Below are 22819 nucleotides of genomic sequence, written 5' to 3' on the forward strand. Positions count from 1 at the left end.
GCTTTGCCGCTGTGACGCTGGCGCTCACTGGGAAGCGCTGGAGACGCTGGAATTTTTCACTGGCGTGCGCTGGCATATACTGGAGCCTGCACTGTTTCTGCCAGCGCCGCGCGCTGCTTTCAGATCGTGCGCGGAAGGGAATGCTTTGTATCGTCGAATATGGAACGTTTGATTCGATGGTACCGATAGATGGTATCCTAACGGGTCCCAAACATTGTGTCACAAATTCTAGCTGGCGGGGAAAGACGATCATATTTGCGCGCTATTTTCATGATATACGTGATAAGTGAAATCGCGGTCACTTTTAATGTTTCCCTGTCGAATGTGGAGAAAAATATGTTAATAACCAAAAGCAGCCAGCACTGATCATTTTGCTTTCTAGCACGCTTTTTTTTATTCATGCAGTGCCAATAACGTTGTTGATTTTTGCGGAGCACGTAGCAGCAACGGATACACATTTTGTGCATGCCAGGCATATACATCAGTTTTGCATCCTTGATGTGTTGCGGTAATGACTTCATATTGTAACGTTTATAAGTCTCGAGGCGTTGGTCTGAACATACAGAGCAAATAGTTACATCGCCGTGCAGTTGGCAAGAAGTAAATGAGCTCTGGCTTCGCGACCCCTCCCAACGGAGGCCAGAAAAACAGCCGTCGTTCGATATCGCCACACCGGAAACGCATCTCGGGCAATTCTTGCACTTCCACTTACTTCAGCTATACCTTAGGTAACAGTTAAAAATGTTCCGAGGCCAAAATGCAGAAAGTTCAACCATCGCGACTCGTATGCGCCGAGATCGGTCCTACCCAGTGCGACTCCCAGCGAGCGTTAGGCCTAGCGTACCGGCCGAGTCCGTCTACATGCCACCGGCGCTTCTTGGTTTAAGCACACGCCATTCCAACGTGTAAAAATTACTGTAAAGTATAGTCCGGACATCCGTTAACCTAAATTAACCATTTTTTCTTGTGTACGGTGTCCGCACAAGGAGCGATGACCATCGATGCGACGCGCTTTCAGCTACGAACGCAGGCTCATCGAAAGCAGCCGGTCACACTCGCCGGTACTTCTCTGACTCATACGTCAGAACACACACCTGTCAACTGGTACGCGTTAATGAACTAACACACCGGCATCATTTTTCAACGAATTGTATTTGTTTTTGCTGAGCGGTTTTATAGTTGCAGGTATCGATAGAACTGCAAATCAGAATACAGGCACACCCGCCCCGCATTAATATCGTCGCTCGCGCGAGTAAACTAGTCAGTATGAATTCGTGTAGGCGCGTGTTTATCGAACGAGTCATCATAAACCTTCTGTACATGTTGATCTTTAGCAAGGGCGAGAAATGGCTGTTAAAAATCGGCAGTAACAGCCGTCAAACTGTACCCTGCTCCTCGATCTATTTGATATTTTTGGGAGTTAAGACGGGAATTCCTAAAGAAAATTAGCGCTCTTCCCATTTTGGCCATCTCATTCGTTGCCGGCAACCCTTTGTTTGTGTGTAATAAAGAAGCAAGCTTGATTTGGAAATGAAGATCATGTTTTCCTTGAATACGCGACACCAAAATATGAAACGAAATGCTGTCTTACTGTATTGACTAGCCCTTTTACAGCATTGTCGGAGTGTTTCAGCGTGGCGCAGTGGTAGAGTACTTGCTTGGAAAATGAGAGGTGGCGAGTTCGAATCCTCGTGTCGGAGCTTTATTTTTTTTCATACGGCTTTTTTTTTCTTTTTTTATTGCATTAATGCTTTCTATATGACTTTCTTCACTAATATATTGATGTAGGGCACGTGGGCACCACCGTTTTAACGCTGTAGAGCCGTTTTGCGCTTGAATACCCAGCGCCTACCAATAAAACGCCGCTCCAGCGGCCCAGTATCCAGCGCGACGCTGGGCCCATAATCAGGCATGGCACTGGACGCTGGTACCCAGTGGCGCTGGGTTTTGCAATAGGGTAGCATTCCATTGCGAACAGAGAACCGACGTGCTACCTGAGAATCTTCAGCGGCAGAAAAGTATGGCTGCAACTTCGGGTGCTTCAGCTGTTCAGCCTTGAACGCGTCCACATCGGGAAAAGCAGGTGAAGGGAAGGGAGGTAACGATCGAAGTTTTCTGCCTCGCAGTCCGTCGATTTTAGAGGTAGTCTTGAAAGGCAGTCAGCATCGGCATGGCGCAGGCCAGTCTTGTAAAATACAGTGAAGTCGTGCTCTTGCAATCTGAGGGCCCAGCGCGCAAGACGACCACAAGGATCACGTAGACTAACAAGCCAGCAGAGGGAGTGGTGGTCTGTGAGGATCGTGAAATGCCGCCCGTACAAGTATGACCGAAATCTTTGAACTGCGACGATTACGGCAATGCATTCCTGTTCGGTCACAGTATAGTTGCGCTCCGGCTTGTTCAGCCAGCGGCTGGCATAAGCGATGACATGTTCTTTATCACCAATGCGTTGGACGAGTAGCACCGACGTCCACACCACTAGCGTCTGTGTGAACTTCCTTTGGGGCGGAGGGGTCAAAGTGCCGTAGAATCGGTTGTGACGTCCAGAGACGCTTCAGCTGTCGAAAAGAGGCGTCACATTCATATTTCCAATGGAACGGTGCATCCTTTCGCAGGAGGCATGTCAGCGGGTGAGCGCCGTGAGGAAACCGATTAATAAAACGACGAAAGTACGAGCACAGTCCTAGGGAGCTGCGCAGCTCCTTCACAGACCGTGGTGGCTGTAATTCTTGGACGGCCTTAGTCTTCTGCGGGTCAGGTCGGATACCATCTTTGTCCACAAGGTGCCCATAAAACAAGTGCTTGCCGTTCACCAAAATGACACTTCTTTGAATTGAGAACAAGCCCAGCGTTTTTAATACAAGCCAGCACAGTATCGAGACGCAGATTTTGTTCGCTAAACGTTCGACCAAAAATCACAACGTCGTCGAAGTAGCACATACAGATCTCCCATTTGAGGCTACGCAGGATGTTATCCATAAACCGCTCGAAGGTTGCGGGGGCGTTACACAGACCGAATGGCATAACGTTGAACTCAGAGCCCATGCGGAGTCACAAAAGCTGTCATTTCTTTGTCCACCGGATCCAACGGTATCTGCCAATAACCTGACCGCAATCAACAGAGGCTGAGTGAAGGCAGTCCGTAGGATCATCAATACGAAGGAGGGGATAGACGTCTTTCTTAGTGACTGCATTGAGACGTCGATAGTCCACACAAAACCTCCAGGTGCCGTCTTTTTTCTTTACAAGTATTACTGGGGCCGCCTGAGGACTGCACGACTCCTGAGTTGCCCCCCTTCCCAACATTTCGCGAACTTGCTCATCCATTATCTTTCGTTCTGCCGGGGAAACTCAATAAGGTTTTTGCCTTATTGGATGCGCCGTACCTGTGTTGGTCTTGTGGCGTGTGCGAGACTCAGGGATCGGAAGCGTTTTGTCCTCTTGCGCAAAGTCGAACACAGATAGGTGCCGTGACAGGACGTCGACCAAGTTGCGGCACTCACGCGCACTCATTGACATGTTAACCATGCCAAGAAGACGTGAGTCGGAAGGCCGTAGAGTGACCGCCTCGCCCGGAGCACCTCAATCTGTCAACGAGGCCACCGTAGAAAGCGCGTGTGCTCGGAAGGTAGCGAGTTTCATTCCGTCCGAGAGTATCGCGGGCTCTGTGGAGTAGCTGACTGCCCACAAAGCATATTTTTCATTTTCCACTGGCACCAAACAATGCAGAATGACGATGTTCTTTTTAGCACAGGCTGAATGAATGGAATCCACGGTGGCGTTATACGTGTCGTTTGTAAGGCTCGAGGAGGTCACTGGTACCCACACAACTGATACTGCTGGCACGGTGGTATCCTCAAATACAGCAAAAACACGTTCGTGGCCGGGGTTACTCCTCCAAAAGTTCGGAAAAAAGGTTGTCGGTTATTGACAACTACTCAGTTCTACAATTAACTGCAGCTCCGCACTGCTTCAAAAAATCAATACCCAATATTACGTCGTGAGTGCACCGAGAAATGATTACGAATTTGGTGGGGAAAAGTCTATTACCCAAGGATACGTCCACCGTACACATTCCAACAAAAGACAATGATTCGCCGCCCACTCCAAAAAACATTACTTCCTGATCCCACTGAAACATCACCTTGCCGCGTAGCGCCCTCTTAAATACGAGACTCATTACCGAGACAGTCGCAGATGTGTCCACCAAATCCATAGTAGGTACTCCATCGATACACACATGCACCTTGTTCCTTAACATAAAAACGGGAGGAGGTATATCTGTTGAATGCAATTTTCCAGCCACCTCACCCCCATCGTGCGCGCTGGTTAGTTTTCCGGCGGTGGCGACGGTACGCGCCGCCGTGGCGATGGAGAACGGCGCGGTCGAGGTCCTGTTGGTGGCGTCAAGCTCCGGTCGGAGGCTGGTGAGGTGTTCCTGAAGCTCCTTTGTGCGAAATTATCCCTCGATGTTGTGTGGCCCGGCCATCGAGTACCGGTGTGCCCGTCGTTGCGCCGAGTACCAGCCGATGGTCGTTCGTATCGCGATGGCTGCCGGCGCTCAGAACCGCGCGATGTGACCAGGCACACCACAGTTATAACACACCGGGGAAGGTAGTCGCTGCACACGCGTCTCGTCGAAGTAATCAGACATATCTGGATATGGCGAATACGCAACACCTTCGGGCTCCGTGTCGTAACCTGTGCGCGGTCGACGATAGCGGGGGGAGGGGGGGAAACGAGGACGCGGTTGGTAGTCGGACCTCAGAGAAGATGGCGCCATGGCACGTGGCGCTTCCGTGTGATAACGGACATGGGTAGCGTTCGCGGACTGCCATGCTCGAACAGGCCTGGCAATGAGGTATCTTGCACTGAGCAGGCACTCGTGAAACGTGGCGGGACGAAGTTATTTCTTCACGCCGAAGCAGCTTTTCGCGAACGATTTGGCGTATCGTTGAGGCAAGGTCCGACGACGAGCTCACGTCAACAGTTGCGACCGTTGTCACGTTATACAAACGGCCAAACAGTAGTCATTCGGAGCATGTTCAATGTTTCGAAGGTCCGACAATGCCGTATGGCATCCGACACAGAGCTCTAGTTATCTTTGCCGATGAGGAAGTTGTACACGTCCTTAGCGATGCATTTCAGGAGATGCCCAACCTTGTCTTCCTCAGACTATATGTGTTCACCGTCTTGCACAGCTTCAAGACCACCTCAATGTATGCGGTGCATGTCTCACCAGAAAGTTGAGCCCTCTGGGCGAGTGTGAACGCAGCACGTTTTTTCTTCGCGGCGGCGTCACTGAAGCAGCTTTTCAGTTCTTCAACAAAAATACTCCACGTTGTTAGGGCGTCCTCGTGATTTTCGTACGAGACGAGCGCGGTGTCGGTCAACGAGAACACCACATTTGTGAGTCAATCATTTGCGTCCCATTTGTTGCTCATGCTCACCCGCTCGTAATGAGTCAGCCATTGGTCGACGTCTTCCCCAGCTTTTCCTCCGTAGGGCCGTGGCTGTCTGTAAGGCTGTGAAGGACAAGCAAGCGTTGATGTTGTAGCGTCAGCGTCAGTAGACATGTCAAGCTGCACTGGCGGAAGACCCGCAAGGCGACGACTGCGACGAAGACTTGGTGGAACAGCTTCCATGGTTGGACGTACTCAACACCTCGACCACGATGTTATGAGTCAGGAGGCGTTTATCGAGAACGCTCAGCGGCGGAGCACTGGATGGGGTGAGGCTACGGAAGCAACAACAAAGTCCTCGCCGTCGTCTTCTCCTACAGCTCCTCTTTCTCGCTCAAGTGGCGCCGTTACAACATGAATAGGAGTAATATTCTCGGGGTTCAAAGTGACATCATGTTACCTGCCGATATTCTGTTACTGCTCTTACTGGGGGCGCTTCACAGTTACAAGGAGCAGGTCGCCGGCTGCGCCTGACTGTGAGAGGGTGCCAACCCTTTCATCGAGACCAATAGCACCAGCAAAAATATTGGCGAACGCAGGTTTTGTGTATTAGTCCTCGAGCTGTCATGAGCAAATAAAAATTGAGTTGAGACGCTGGATTGCCTGATAGAAAAAATACAGATGATTGTTTAAAAGAGAGCACGGGACATCTAGTCGCGTTCCTGTCTCAAAGGAAACGCTTTTATGATAACTATCGTGAGCCATTCGCCGGGGAAATGACGGAACTGCGGTAGCTGCTTTCTCTTAGTGGTTTACGCCAAAGACTCTTATGCCAATATAGCAGCCTTGTTGATGAATCGCTAGAGGTCGCTATGTGTGGAGGCAGTTGTGAATAGGGTGATGAAACGTAGCGGTGTTTAAAGCCCTCGAAGGAGGGATGCCGTAGCTTCTTCAGTGGAGGGAATGGTGAGCGAAATTAGCGGATAAATTACAGACAAAATCTGCCTAACAAATCGCCCTAATTCTTCACCCCCGCTGTTCGTTCATTCACATCCTTTTCACTTCTACTCACAGCCGCTAGAGTACAGCGAAGACACGTGCACGTCGCCACTTTTCGTCTGTTCCGGTCGTGTTGCACATCGTTCGGAGCAACGAGTGCATTACCTAGAGAATACGCGCAGGTCCGCTCGGAAATCCGATGTTTTCGCAAACTCCAGATCACCGGTCTCTGTGCTTCTACTGCGGTGAAGGAGATCATTTGTACCACCAGTTCTCATAGCTCATCAGATACGCACAGGTGGCAGAGAGACGATGCCGCGTGACGTGTACTCCTCACGGCGATGTCCCTCTTATGTATATCAGGGTCAGGTTGAAAAGTAGCACACTAAGCACAGCACCCTGGGCCATGCCACTCTCTACTGCATAGAACTGTATGGGACCGTTTGGAGTACTGATATATATTTTCCGCTCTTTTAAATAGCTCTGTATGCCTTTCCTCTAAGGTCAAGATTGTCCACGGCTGCGAGAATGGAGTTTTGATGCTGCTTGATGTCAAGTAAGACGGCTATCGGAAAGCGCCCAGCGAGGAATTCCTCTTCAAGTGAAGAGATGAGGGTGATAATATTCTCGCAACTTCCGTTGCCGGAACCCGTTCATTTCTTGGGGAAATTCGTTGCGACTTTCTTGGAACCATGTCAGTAGTTTGTGGATCATCCGCTCCATGAGCTTGCCAATGCAACTCAGTAGGGCGATGGGCCGGAAAGAGGCGTAGCATGTTGGCTGTTTACCAGGTTTCAAAATTGGCACAATTGATGCCAGCTTTCATTCTGCGGGGACCTCACCAGACATCTACGAAGAATCAGCATTCTAGAAGTCGTAGGCGGGAGGTGTGGGGTAACTTTTGGTTGGCTTCATAGGTTATTTCGTCCTGACCGGGAGATATGTGCCTGTTTGATTCACCGATAGCAGTGTTCAGTTCTTCAATTGTGAAAGGCAAGACACATACTGGCAATAATTGGCACTGCCGCCTGTGCGTTGCCAGGATGATTATATGAGGAGGAGTTGCGAGGAATCAGAGTTGTTTATGGCAGTCCGAAGAATTCTTTTGAGAGCTCTTTGAGGGATTTTCGTTGGTGTAGGGACAGTGCGGCGAAATTGTGAAGCTGCTGTAATGGCATGCGCATGCCTCTAAAGACACGCCAGGCTTTGGCTACAGGTTGACGAACATGCAATGTCGAGCAAAAGTCGTGCCATCTTTGCGAGCTACATTTATCGAGGTGGCGTCGGATGTGACTGTGTCCGTCGGTTGGCTCGAAGGTGTTGAAGTCACTTTGTGCACAAAACGTTTCTTTCAGCTCGCCTGCGAATAGTACACACTGTTTCAAACTCCTCGTCATTTGACGGAAATTTGTCATATTTATTTGAAACGTGCGAGCATTCTCTTCGTCAAGGTACCATTTTAGTGAGTAATTCGTCGTCCATGGTTGCGGCAGTAGTACCCTTCCCTGCAGCGTCTTTCTATGCCTTCCAGTCTGTAGATCTTGTAACTAATTTCCATGGTGGAATCTTCGCAACAAGATGACATTATGATTGGGTAGTGATCACTCCTTGTGTTTTCAAGTCGGTGCACCAGTCAAAGTTACGGGGAACTTAAGTGGTTACAAAGGTCACGTCAATGCTGCTGGTAATCGTAGGGCCTCGTAGGTAGCTTGTCCAGATGTACTTTTGGGTTGTTGGTTCATAATCGCAGTAAAACCGCGCCGGCGAAAAACAACAGACCAGACGAGGAGAACGCGTAACACAAGGCGCTGCTGAGGTAGGTGATGCAGCCGTCATTAGGAGGTTCAATTGAATGCTTTGCGAGCTTGGCTCCTCGCGTACACGTGTGTGAGCTGCCCTTAATTTTATTGTGGGCATTAAAGTCTCCTCAAAGAATGCGTGGAGAAGGTGTCCTTGCAATGAAAATTTCAAACCTTGAAGCGTCAAAAGGCTTGCCTGGCTCAAGGTATACTTCTATGTGAGTGTATTCTTGTTTACCTATTACTGTTATGGCTCACACATATTCATTGTCGCTGTGGGGTGGGATGTCAGTCTCGTAGGCCGGATTACCTCTGCGAAAACCTACTAGTAATCTGCTGATATCGTCAGGTCGTTTTGAGTGACAAAAATATATCCGTTCATTTTGAATTGGGATCCTACGCGTGATTCAGAGATGACGATGGAATGGAATGCATATGCTCGCACCAGTCGCCAGAAAACTGAAAGCATCGAGCGAAGGCCGCGAGCGTTCCACTGGAATATGATACATGTGCGAAAGATAGTGTGGACTGTCAATTCAGGTTAGGATACCGTTGTGGAAGCCATGATTACTACTGTGTGGGAGTACGCCGTTGCAGAGCGTAAGACATCGACACCAACGGCTCTATTGTAAGGATTGGTTCCACCTCTGGGAGACTTGGCGATGGGTTAGCGCTGACAAGGGCTTTGTGGGCTGCAGACAACATCGGGATCAATATACGTGTAAAATAATTGTCGTGGTTTCCGCGTTGCTTCCTTTCTCAGATCACCCTGTCGTGTTGCGGCGACTGACACTGTTGACGGCAGTTCTCGCTTGTTGGGTCTTGTGAGACACGTTGCGGTGGTTTTGAAGGAAGCGACGAGCCCATGGGCTTCCCATGTTTATTTTTCGTCACATCTGCGTACGTGTTACCAGATTTAATTTGGGTTTGCGCTGATTGTTCCTGGGAGAAGTCTGTCACATTCATAAATACCACTTCAGGGTTAGGCGGTGGTTTATTGGGCCGCCGTACGCAGTACAAGTGTAGCAGCCTTCTTTTTAATGCACACACCATAGGACCATCGCAGTTTGCACAATTAGGTTGCGCTCGTGAGGTACACTCGCTGTGCGAATGAGGGCAAGCACACACTTTGCAGCACACCAGCCCTATACAGTGCATCGATATGTGACCAAGCCTCTGCCACTTGTAACACTGTGTAGATGCCCCGACGTAATCGGCGACCGGTTATTTTCCCAAGGTCGCCGTGTATGAGTATGAATTTCGGGCTTCTACAGCTACGCCAGCGAGTTCAGTCACCGTTAGCAAATGGCTGGCGTAGGCAGTGACCATGAATATTCCGGCCTTGTTCAAGCGATGGTTAGGAATTTTCTCTTTAGCCTCCTCCTTCCATGGTTGGCCTGAAGACGACAGGAACAACAGTATCTCTCTTTTTTCTTCTAGGGCACAACCGTGAACAATGCCTGGTCTATATCATCTGCATTTTCATCCGAAGGATCGGATCAGTCTTGTTCGCCGCGTAGTCTCTTTTTTGCAGGATGCTGGCTTATAGTTCCTTCTACAGAGGCTGCAGGAGCAGTAGCTGTCACCGCTGCCATAGATGCGGCATCGAGTGCATCTGACGATCATGTTCCGTGCCGTGGTGGGTACGGCGCAGAGCGCCTAGAGGTCCACTTGACGTGTTTTTGCGGATGGACGGCAAACTTTAGGTTGTCACGAGGTGAGAACGCAGTACGAGAAAGTGATTAAAATTGTCAGACTGGGAACAATATCGAAAAATTAAGAACTGGCCTAACTCAGCCAATAATATACAACATCTTCGTTTTCTCCGATTTATGTATTGCTACATTGGGATACTTAATTCCTGAAATGAGCTCACGAAAAAGGAAGAAGGATTGCCCCGCCCATTTGTCCCCACTGTAACTTTCGCGTAGTACTCCTCCCTTCACAGATGGAAATCAGGAAGTCACATAGATAACATTTATTTAAGTTGGTGACGTGGACAAACTGCGTCTCTCGAGAAGGGTAGCCGTCAGTTATGAGACGAGCTAACAAAATTTCACATCACGTATGGGATGAACGCTGACTAAAGAACTGGTGTACCGAGCAACAATTTTTGTCGCTGGCCATGCTTGTGAAGTAATGCCCGAAGTCTTATGTTTTAGCACAAATGAACAACAGGGGCGCAGAAGAAGACCCGGTGACCGTCCTGCTAACAACAGGAGTTTATTGCACCTGGTAACAGCATAAACACAAATGTACAAGAAGGAAGGCATAGGCGTCACGTCATCATCGCACCACATATCACCCACAGCAACATCGCTACCTTAACAGTGACAAGAACACCCTCTTTTTGAGACAACGAAACAGTTTTACAGCTTACACAAGCTTGATTCTGTTCATTTTATATGTCTCAACAAATTCTCTAGCAATCTCGAGAATTTCTGGGGTCCATTTATTTCCATTCAACATGTGCTTGTAACCACAACGCACGCTGTGTGCGGCAAGATAACCACTCGTTGCCAGCTTGCTTACATTGTTTGAATGCTCTGGTATGCGGTCATTCAGGCCTCTCCCTGTATGTCTAATGAACTCTTTTCCACATGACAAATTGCTACAGTAGGCAACACCTTCCGCCCATGGTAGAGACTGTTCGCGATGCTTTTAACAGCAAAACTGTTTAGGCTGAAAAGTATTTACCGGAGCTAGTTGGTTCATAGCTTACACTCTTTTTTAGGAGGAGAACTTAAAACGAGGGACAAAAGGAAGGCGGACAAGGATGTCGCTGTACTAACAACTGAAATTTTATTGGTATGCGCGCGGCTAAATAAATTGCCAAACAGGCGCAGTCAGCAACAGGTATCTAGTAGTGACTGGCACATGGTGTCATATCCACGAACTGGTTTTAACGCGGTAGCGTTAAAAAGCTATTTTTGCAGAAATTCCGTTGTCGGCGTCTGTGTCGGCGTCGTTGGTTGTGAACGAAAAGTCATAATCTTGTTCTTGATCAAAAAATCGAGAAACATGCAAACTAAATACGCAATAAAAAATTCACCGATGATTACGATACTGCTAATGCGAATTCTGAGCGCCGCTTCGTGTTGGGGCAAGGCAAACTGTGTCTGAAGTTTTGGGTTTCCGCAAGGTATGGACTACGCGCCCACTACGCCATTTTTCGTCTTTCTGTGGAAAAGTGAGGTACCGGCTACACATCTGTAAGGTATAATGTGCATTTGTTCATGGTGCATGCGGCTGAAAACGACGAAGAATTATGGCTAAGTTCTTTGCAGTGGGTGGGAAGCTTTAAACCACACACTCGCAACGCAATTACCATTGTGTAATGGCTGGTTGTTATTTTACTCTTCTGGCACGCTATATTAGATTGCTGGTCGTTACTTTACTCTTCTCCCACGCTATATTACAATGCTTAGCGTGATTCCTTCCCGACAACACCTGTACAGGGTCTTTTTGCAAATGGGCTTGAAGCACGAGTGCGGCTTTCTGGTAGAATACTAGACTGCCACGCAGAGGTACCGGTTTAAATCCCATTCAATCTTGGGTATCGTTTCTTATTTTATTTTTTCATGTCTGTCGGCTACTTGTATTGCGATAGCCATTATTTGAACACTTTCGGCTGATTTTTGCTGTCGCCGTCATGCCCAGGATATGTATATGTATGTATATATATAAAAAAGGCGCTAGGAAAAGCAAAGGAGAAGAAAAAATTATGAAGCACCCGACTGCGGATTCGAACCAGCAACCCCGCGCTCCCCAGCGCGCTGCGTTAGAGAACTCAACCACACGCCATGTGTGGTCGAGTTCCTAACGCAGCGCCTTGAAGTAACGGCGACCTGTTTATATACACCATGTACCGCTGGTGGTAAGCAAATCTCGGAGGAGCGTGAACGTGTTTTCTATCGCGCAACGCTCCTAATTTTCTGTCAATTTGAAAACTGCTCTTGAGACGCACACAACAAAGTGGCCCTTTTCTGTACCCACTAGTGATGTGAAAGGAAAAAAAAACAAAGAACAGCGGGCACACCTTGCATCAGACGCCCCCGTGTGGCTGGAGACGCAGGGAGTCACTACACGCGCCACAGTTTAAAAGAAAAAGAAATATCTATGAGCATCGGATTCGCCATTCTCGACACTTGCAGACGCAGCGCTTCTACTTTTCTTTCAATTTTAATACTGCCCTTGAGACGCGCACGACAAAGTGGCCATTTTGTCTACCCACTCATGATGTGAAAGGAAAAAAAATTCGGCAGATCCCACGTACCGTGGGAGTTGATGTTATGCGAAGCATGAGGCGGGTAGGTGACTGTGGCGTAACTTTGTTTACTGAGCGCCACGTTACAAAATGACGCTAAAGATTTGTATAAATTTTATACGCACACATATATATGTTGAAGAGCCGCATATGTGTTTATAACCAGTTGTTTATGGTTGGGTAACGCTGCCGATGTCAACGTGGGCAATAACAACACCAGAAGCGGTAACCTGATATGAAGTGCTTATACGTGTCCCGAGAACGCACGCACCTTTCGCGAACCCTTGCGCATGTGTGCAAGACGTTCTTGACAGTTTTTGAACAAGGGCATCATCACCGTGATCACTGAGCACCAGCAGCTTGTCATGACTTGTTATAGGATCCGGTCGTGATCGTGGTGACGAGGGGTCCATGTAACTTTCGTTAATGTATTCCTCCGGGGTTGAGCAATGCTTCAATATAGCTTGCTGAGTCATAGGAATAGAAACGTAATGTTTATTATACTGCTATAACAGCGGAGCCAACACTGTAACTACAGACGTTAATCTGATATGACGCCTGTATCGTAGGAGTACACATCGTAGGAGTACACATCGTAGGAGTATCATGTAGTGTTTATTGCTTTCTTGTAAAATTAGATAGCCATCACCACAACCACAATTGACGTTGCACCGACATTACGCCTGCGTAGGCGGTTTTTCCAAACCAATTTATGGACTTTGCGTGGCTCTGTGGAAGAATACCTGATTGCCATGCAGAATGCTTGGGTTCGATTCCTGCTGGGACCGTAATTTTCATTTTTTCTATTCGTTGAGTCAACGCTGCCGATGTTGGTTTTCCTTAGCGCTCTAGCATTTGAGTTACCAATGTCTGTTCTCGCCGTTCTTGGGTAGATATAAACTGTCAATCACCTGTGGCACATACCCGTACACCGCGGCCCGTGGTAAACGGGTATGTGCCAGACGTGTCTAATGGAAAGGGTTTGACGACGTACGCGACAGGATTTTAACGTTATTCATGTCATGACCCGGCAGTCATATTCGTCAAATCCTCTTACCCTCCCATGCAAATTTTGGTCTACACCAAGTTAAGGAGGCGATCATGAGAGCACCCAGACGTAAGCGGCTAGATAGATAGATAGATAGATAGATAGACAGCTAGATAGATAGATACGTAGATAGAAACGCTCAAAGTGTCAGAGGTTCGCTAATAAATACTTCGCATTTAAAAATAACACCGGGCGCACCTTGCATCAGATGCCCCTGTGTGACAGGAGAGCAGGCGGTCATTCCGTGCTCCGCAGTTTAAAAGAAGAAATATCTCAGAGCGTCTGATTCTCCATTGTCGACACTTGCAGCGCGTTGCTCAAGCACCCACACGCAACAACTGTGGCAGTTGTTAGTTCGCGCTTGCCCTGTGCATGCCTGTACGTTCTTTTAGGGCGTCCTTCTTTGTGCTTCAGCGGCACGCTGCAAGTATCGAGCTGCTTCTGGTTCTTAGTGTGACATTTCAATTTCTTGCTATCGCATTCATTGCTTCGCCCTTGCGGTGATGGATAGATGGAAAAATTTTATTTCTTCAGAAAGCAGCTGCGGACGATTCTGTGTTAGATGGTCATCAACCCAACGCTGAAGGCGACCTGTGTGGCCCACTCCACGACCCTTTTCTAGACGACTGGGTCTGAGCTGGTCAACACGGCCTCCCACTGCTCGACAGAGGGATCCCGCATAATATCCGCCGGTGGCGGCACCATGATTCATTCCCACAGCATATGGTCCTAAGTCGCGACTGCCTGGCGCCATTTGCATTGCGGCTTAATCTCCTCCGGGTATATTTTGCTCAACACGTATGGGTTGGAAAAAGATCGCGTGTGCAGTTTTCTCCCGACGCTTTCCTGCGCCTTGGTCAACCGCTTGTGCGGGGGGCGGTAAAAGCCTCCGCTCAAGTTTATATTGATTGGTGGTGTCGTGACAGGACACCAGCCTATCTCTCGCGGACCTCCCCGGAACGGGCGGCTCACCTGCTCGGCTGACAAAACCTCGAGCATTCAGGTGAGCCGCCTCGCTCCCAGGGCTTCCAGAGTGTGCTGGTACCCAGACAATTTATATTTCCCGAATTTCTCGCCCCGCGGCTAACTGTGACTTTTTTCATGTCCATCGATTACGCCACCGATGGCCGCCGCTCAACTTCTGAGGCGCGGAGCATGGAAAGAATAGAAGGCACTGTGAGGGAGGTCGCTTGGCGGACCAGGGCAAGTCAAGCTGTGGCGCCACCCTCATCGGCTGCTTTCCTGCAGAATTGCGTCTGGGAGTGGCGCCGTTTAGCACCGAGGAAGCGAAACTCTACATCTATTCAATAAAGCAAAAGTGCTTGCGCACGGCAGTACTGGTTATGTGTAGCCGGATGGGACCAAACTGGCCTTGGCTGAGCGTTTTTGTTGCAGCGCCCGCTATTGTGTCGCAAAGGGTGCACGCTAAAGCGGTTTTTCCAACTTGTTTCAACCTGAATGGTCACCTACTCGATCGTGCATTCACATCAGTGGCGCCTTCGAAGCACGTGTATACTTTGAGAGATGTGCAGAAAGAAAAAAACTACAAAATCAGGTATTTTCTTTTCACTCCGCGTCGGATTGCTGGGTTCGCCCACTCCCCCAGATGAACAAAAGCCCCAAATTGACATCAAGATTTCGTTTCGAGTTATCAACACTTCGCAAACTATTCATTCTTAATCATTTAATCCAATGTAATTGCAATATGGCGCCTACTGCAATGTACATGTGCGATATTGAAACACCCAGTCGCGGTGACACAAAGCTTATGGAATACGCTTGTGACTGTCCCCACCTGGTTGTCACCGTTCTTTATATTCTTCTTCAAAAGCTAAAGAAGAATTTCGTGCTTGTTACTTCATAACACCTATATTCTGTCACTAAATAGCATTAGCTACTTGGAAATACACTGAGTTTATTACATGCGTGCAAGACATGCACTCATTTTAATCATTGCTAAGGCGTATGCAGATCAATAGACAACCATGCGCAACACGTATAATCCTCAGCTAAATGTGACATTCGCGAAGTCAAACAGCATGAATGGACGAAGACAAGAGACACAAGTACAACAGAACTCGCGCTGAACTGAGTTTCGCGTAGCTGAGTAACAGCTAAGAGAAAAATTTTTCACTTCATGTAAGTGGCAGGAAGTAAATATCACTAAAAGAATATGTCGTACAGACAGCAAAATAAACGCCCTTGTGGACACAACAAGAAACAAAAACTCTTGCAGCTTTCAAGCTGAATGAACAAAAAGCGCGATGAGACGCCTATGCAACTTCAGCTTGTGAGGATGGCAGCTGCAGAGCTGAATGATACAGGAAATTCACGTTCTGCCGTGTTGTTCTTGCTCACTTTAAGCATTCTGGCACTCCCTCACACGTGAGCGCCTGCGCTCAGCGCAGTATCCGGACCTTTTTTTAAAGACGATAGTCTTTCTTGGGGAACTTAAACGCAGAAATTTTTTGCCCAAGGGGCAGCCACCTTCAACGGATGACTAGGTTCATACTTGTGTACATTGTTGATCAAAAAGCAAACATTACTCATATCTGAGGCGCAACATCACTAGGTAAGTATTAGGTGCTGTGTTCCTTTAATAGAAAATACATAGATACGTAATTCTAGAGACCCTAGTTTCTTAAGCTGTGCTGAAAATGCGACTGCGCTGAAACTTGTCTTCCTCCGTGCCCTCGGCATGAGCTCATTGTTGTGTTTCGGTTTCGCTTCCGTATTGCACTGTATGAATGCCATGGGGTGCCGCTCTGGCATTCCTGTTTTACCCACACGACGTGTAAATAAAAGAGTGTGTGGAGAGTACTCGTTGAGTGCGGACGTTTCTTCTGCTTCGGCGCTTCGCGCCAAACCGCGTGTTCGGGCTGGCTGGCGTCCCCGCCGGTCGCGTTGGTTACCACCGGTCTTCGCCTGCTGCTGCGCCGGGACTGCGAGCCCGCAACACAGCACTCATGTTTCCCAATGTATTGCCAGATGGCGTCCATATCTCACGCAGCGCCTCTTCTATCGTCTTTAGACGACATTTACAGCGAAGCACGCAGATACGTGGCCAATTTTTCCACCCACACCATGAACGCACTCACATTTAATATACCTGTCCTCAAATCCTCAAAATGTAGCTCGTAAACCACAAAATGGTCATCTAATGGTTTGTCACCAAAAACACCAAAAACAAGCAGCCAAGCCTTTCACTCAGTCGCTTCCATGATATTGAAAGCGCGAAACTCAGCACTTCCCAAAAATTTCGACCGCCGTGCCCTCGCATCACCTTTCCGCGTGCGTAGTGTCGTTCGAAAGCGTGGGCGCCGGTGGGGGACCGCGGCACTCTACCCGTCTAGTACGCTCTATTTCTAGGATAGGTTCGAACGACCAATGTGACTTGCACAGCCGTTCGTTTCCATAAGGCAGGTTGAGGCCTCCAGTGAAGACCGAAACTAGGGTAGCGATTGAGAAGGCACTGCGCAAGCGGTCCGATTATGCTATAGCGTTCTACTTTTGAAGGCGAAGCTCAAGTGCCCTCCAAGGTTTTTTTTTTTTACAGGCCAGAGAGATATGAAAGTTATTTTCTTCCCAGAACCACTGACGACGCAGTGACGCCCATTTAGGCTGGGTAGTTTATGCTCCGTCGTAAAAAAAGCTATCACCATCATGAACCGGCACGCGCTCTCTTCTTGAACCAGTATGAGCTTTCTTCATTTTATTTACAGTGAAGTTGTTTAAGCTATCGGTAACTTCTACTCCGTGGTACAGAACAGTGAGGTGGGTATGCGCCACAGAAATTGCTGAAGCCCAACGACCATGAGCAGCAGGTGCGATTGTCAAACGAAAGCGAGCATGTGAAAAAAAGATAGAAAGAAAAAGCCAGAAAGAAAGAAAGACAGAAAGGAAGCGATAGAAAGTGGAAAACAAAATAGAGAGAAATAAAAGAAAGAAATATATAAAAAGATAGAAAGACGGAGGAAGACATAGAAAGATATATAAAGAGACAGAAACAGTCACGAAAAAGGGGTGGAAATACAGAGAGCAAGACAGAAAGAGATACAAAGAAAGGTAGAAAGACAGACAAATACATAGAAAGAGACAGCCAGATACTGTAATGCGCTAGGCGCTGTAGGGACAAGAACAGCAGAACAGCAAGACATGAATGTCTAGCACGATCCAACGATAGCTCTCTTCATCTTCGTCGTCTTCGCCTTTTTTGGCTGACCACTGCTTGCTGGCTAAACACAGAAGCTGTCATTATTCCCCATGCCAACTAAGCATCGAATGGATGCTCACAAAACAGAGGTACACTAAAGGGGACCATAAGGGAAAAAAGAAACAAGTGAAAAGAAAGCTTCACCGACAACAGCAGAGGAAAATATTTGCTGCAAGAGCACACCAAGAATACTAGTATCACCGCGTAAAATATGTTTTTAGGCGGACGACAGGTACAATCTGTGCGCAGTGGTCAGCCCTAAGACGATGCTGAGCCTCCGTCTAGAATGACTTCATAGTTAACCCCGCTCACACAACATAGCACTTTGTAGGGTCAGAAGTCCTTGTTTAGGAGTGTCTCGCTGAGACCTGAACGTCTAATGGAAGTCCAAATCCAAACTTGGTCACCAGGTTCATAGCTAACCTGTTGATGGTGGATGTTGTACCTTCGTGCATGTGCACACTGCTGTGTTCTTATGTGCACGAGGACCAGCTGAGGCGCTTCCTCTGCGCGCTGAATGTAATACTCAACGTCAGGAGCTAACTACTCGTGCTGGTCGATGTCGTCATAAGGATTCATGGCTTGGTTTGAACATGTCGACCATAACAAGGCGAAACGGTGTGATTAGTGTCGTTTCCTGCGTTGCGGTGTTGCAGACAAACGTTACGTACGGCAGGATTTCGTCCCACGTTTTACGTTGCACATCCACGTAGATAGAGATTATGTCCGGCTGTGTCTTTTTTATCGTTTCTGTCAAACCATTAGTGTGAGTGTTGTATGCGGTGGTCTTCCGGTGGTTCGTGTAAGAGAGCTTGAAGGTGTCGTCCAAAAGCTTTGCCGTAAATGCTGGCCCTTGGCCAGTGATGATTAATGACGGGGCGCTGTTATTAAACACAATGCCATGCATAAAAACTCGGCGACTTCTAATGTTGTTCCGCGTGGCAGTGCCTTGGTCTCAACGTAACGGGTCAGGTAAACATTTGAGACAATGACCCACTTGTTTCCGCACTGACACAAAGGAAACGGCCTATGGATGTCTATTACAACCTTAACGACTGGCGTACGCCATGGGTCGAAGGGTTGTAGGAGGCCTGCAGGCTTTAAGGGAACAGGGTAGGCCCTATACCTGCCATGTATTTTAGGCGATGTTTATGTACCTTTTTCTCCAAACCGTAGGAGTTACAACAAATATTTTACTATCATTGTGATCAGAAGCCTTTCCTCGTCTTACTGAAACAGATTTATTGCTGAAAATTGTAATCCTCATTGTTTGTACAGTTTTTTACTTCACGTGCCTAATTATCACTCAGTAATAGGTATTAGATGTCTTCTTGAACAAGAGCGCTTCCCCATACAATAATAATTCCGCTTCAGTGCATTCCCTAGTACGGTACCTAAATACTGGCCGCAATCTATGCTCCTAGATACTGGGGTTGCTGAGATAAAAGAACAAAATTACAAAAAAAAGAAGTTTCGAGATAATCGCGTTTGAAGTAGAAAATGTGGTTTATTACAAATGTACAACAAAATAACGGCAAATGGACCAACCCTTTCTATTGGAACCAGCCAGATACTCGTCGCCAATGTCACGTTTTGTCTTTGTATTGAGACGTCTTGCCTGGCGAGGCTTTTTTGTTGCCAACTGTGCAGCCCTATTAGCGAGGTAGTGTCGTAGCAGGTCAAGGACGCGTAAGCCCTGCACTGTGTAGCGCCCTGGTGAAATTCGAAAGGAGTTCAGCAAATTGACCCGTGCTATACAGACATCATTAAAAGAGAGCACACCATCAAGAGTGCATATCTTCAATGTTTGGTGTTCCAGAAAAACACTTTTTGAGCGCTCTTCTACACGACATGATTGAACGACTCGTTGGGGTTTTGAGTTTTCCCATGGAGGCATTTAGCAAGTAATTATGGATTAGGTAGCTGCTCATAAATTAGCTTTACAGCCTTAAGAACAGATGCTGCAAGGGGTTCGTTATGGACGTGTGGTTCACCATTTATCTGGGCTTTGTTAAATTTGCACCAGAGGCCGACGTCGTTCGGGCAAAGGCCGTGAGATGGATAGGTATGTTGATGCCATGTGAAAATATGTGGACCAGACAGTTTTTCACGTGTCTTCCAAGCTAGCAATATTTCTTCCCATGGCCAAACCACAAAAGCTCTGGAGCTTTTCAATAATGGCATCACTAAGGCGTCTCCGGCCAGAGATAGAATTCCCGTCAGAAAGCTTGATGTCTTTGCTTTCTTTGGTTTTTGCAGTCATGTGCCCATTCTTTTCTTAACGTGCCCAACGCACGCCAGCTTGCAAACTCTAACCTTTACATACGGCTTTCATGCTTGAACTGCAAGGAACACCTTGCTACGTAAGGAATGAGGGTGTATCAGGCCGCCGCACAGGTATGAAATATAAGTTGCACTGAGACAAACAAATTACTGATTCTAGTTCAAAAGAGGCCACAGATTTCAAATTGTGCAAAAAGAACAAAAATCATTTTTTTCGATATCTTTGCTTGCCCTGGTGACTTGCGATGCTGACACTCGCGGCACCCTTTCACGTAGCGCTTGACGCAAGCAGCCAGTGCAGGCCAGTAATATAGTTGCCGCATTTCATTACCAGTGTTTGAGTAGCCCAGATGGCCAGCTATCGCTTCGTCGTGGCAAGCTAACAGGATGTCCTCGGGAAGGCCTTGAGGCACAACTACAAGATGAGATCTGCTGCCTATAACAGTGTTTGTTTTGTACAATACGCCTTCTCGTGAGCACAATGACGGCAACATTCGTGAAATAGGACCAAAAATTTACATGGCGCCGCCTTGTAATCGATCGATAATGGGCTTTAACTCAGCGTCTTTTCGTTGTTAAACAATAAGATCCGACGTGCTTGGAGTCCCCAGGAAGGCGCTGCAGTTTTCTGCATCTGCACTATCAGATGCGAGATGTACTCGCGATAACATGTCGGCGTCTTCATGCTGTCTACCCAACTTGTATACGACGGTGATATCGAATTCTTGCAGTCCCAGACTCAATTGTGTTAATCGGTCAGAAGGGTCTCGGAGGTAACGAAACCAGCATAACGCGTGATGATCAGTCACAAATTTAACTGGGCGACCGTATTGCGAGGCACTACTTCTCTGATATCGAATATCTGATCTGGGCACGTGACACAGTGCGGCTGACGTAGGCGACAATTATTTCGGTGTCATATAGAGTTTGCACCAAGGTAGCTCCGAGATCAATGTTGCTGGCGTCAGTGTGTACCTCTTTGTCAGCGTCCTTATTGAAATGGACAAGTACGGGAGGAAAATACAATCAATGTTGCAGTCCCACAAAGGCAGTCGATTGTTCGTCAGCGCATAGAAATGGCGTGTCATAGCGCGCAAGTTTGAATAGTGGCTCTGCAATATCAGAGAAAATTGGGATAAAGCGGCGATAATAGGCACACAGACCTAGAAATCGTCGAAGACTTTTCTTGGCCGTCGGTGCGGAAAAAGCGGTCAAGGCAGCAGTCTTCTCCGGATCGGGCCGAACACCAGCAGCGCTCACAACGTGACCGACCAACTTGAGTGCTTCGTAGCCGAAATGACATTTATCAGGCTTGAGGGTGAGGTCAGCCGATCGAATGGCTTCTGTAACACCCCGAAGGCGACGAACGTGCTCGCCAAACGTTTTCAGAAAGACAAGGTCATCATCGAGGTAGACGAGGCAACATTTCTTTCTTGAAGTGAGCGATACGGTATCCACCATTCGCTAGAATGTGGCCGCAGCAGAACAGAGGCCGAAACGGGGCATTCGAAATTCGTAAAAGCTGTCCGGAGTTACAAACGCACTTTTTTTCGTGGTCCTGCTCATCGACATCTATTTGTCAATAGCCACTTTTGAGGTCAATTGATTATTTTGCGTGCCTCAGCCTGTCTAGCAAATCATCGACCCGATGCACCCGGTATACGGCTTTCTCTGTGACGCTATTCAGCTTCCTACAATCGATACAAAACCGAAATGTGCCACCCTTATTTTACACAAAGACAACTAGCGATGAGCATGGGCTGTTTGAGGGCTGCATTAGGCCGTCTTGAAGCATCTCCTTCTCCTGCGTTTGAAACGCGCGTAGTTCTGGTGGTGAACACTGTAAGAGAATCGACAACTTGGCTAGTTGGTTGAAATGCATGGTTTGACTGATGCATGGAACTGATGCATGCATGGTTTGACTGTCTGCGTGTGCTTAGATCAGTCGAACACTGTAAGGCTGCTGGCATATAGGGTGCGTGTCTCACGTATCTTCGACGAACGTGCAAAGCAAGTGTGGAACTCCAGTAGCAGCATTTGCTTTGGCAGGAAGCATTGGACTTTTCTCGACGCCGCGGAGAGGTGCTTCAGCACTGCCGATTGCCTCGGAAGCAAAACACTGGGTGGCATTGCCTACTGGGTAGGCGTAGGCGTTGACAGTACCGGGGAAAGGTGCCGATGCTCGTAGCTGAAGTTTGTGACATGAACCTCACAGTGGCCATCATGGAGGTCAACCAGGCTTCGCGCTACGCTGACACGTTGTGAAATGAGAAGGGAGCGACTGCTGTGCTCGACCACTTCGCCATGTACCACATGCCACTTGAACCACGACACTTGCGTGCGTGACAGCTTCGTCAATTACACGCAACTCGATGGTGAATGGTGTCGTTCGCTGCTGTGGCACTCTTTGGCGAAAACGTGCCGAGGCGTTGTCGAGTGTCGTTGATAGCACCATACTTCCTGAAAAAGTCAGTATCGATGATTAGGTCTTCAGAACACTGCCGCATAACCCTCAAGCTGACAACAAAGGTACAACCGCGAATCTGCATTCGTGCCGTGCAAACGAAGGGTGGTGAAGATATTCCTGCCAGCAGCAGGAATTCGTGTTCGGATCCAAGGCTTCGTCACTTTCTTCAGAATGGCGGCCAGTTCTTCATTTAATATACACTAGTCCGCACCCATGTCCACTAAAGCACTGACTTTGTGACCGTCGAGCAGTACTGAAATATCAAAAGAAAGCTTTCCGGAGTCCGCTGGTGACGTCGTCGTCGGTGGATCGTCGGTTCAAGTAAGCTTCCCGGGGGCTTG

At 48.0% G+C, this 22819-nt stretch overlaps 1 protein-coding gene across 1 annotated transcript in view; it reads left to right on the plus strand.

Annotated features, from left to right (window-relative positions):
* LOC119403500 (uncharacterized) overlaps positions 1–6961 on the plus strand; it is a 19306-nt gene extending 12345 nt beyond the window's left edge. The window contains exon 3 of the mRNA XM_037670431.1: positions 6905–6961. Coding sequence (XP_037526359.1) covers positions 6905–6961 — 57 coding nt within the window. The remainder of the gene's footprint in view (positions 1–6904) is intronic.
* The last annotated feature ends 15858 nt before the right edge of the window (positions 6962–22819 follow it).

Source organism: Rhipicephalus sanguineus, chromosome 8 (genome assembly GCF_013339695.2).
Source record: "Rhipicephalus sanguineus isolate Rsan-2018 chromosome 8, BIME_Rsan_1.4, whole genome shotgun sequence".
Taxonomy (NCBI): Eukaryota; Metazoa; Arthropoda; class Arachnida; order Ixodida; family Ixodidae; genus Rhipicephalus; species Rhipicephalus sanguineus.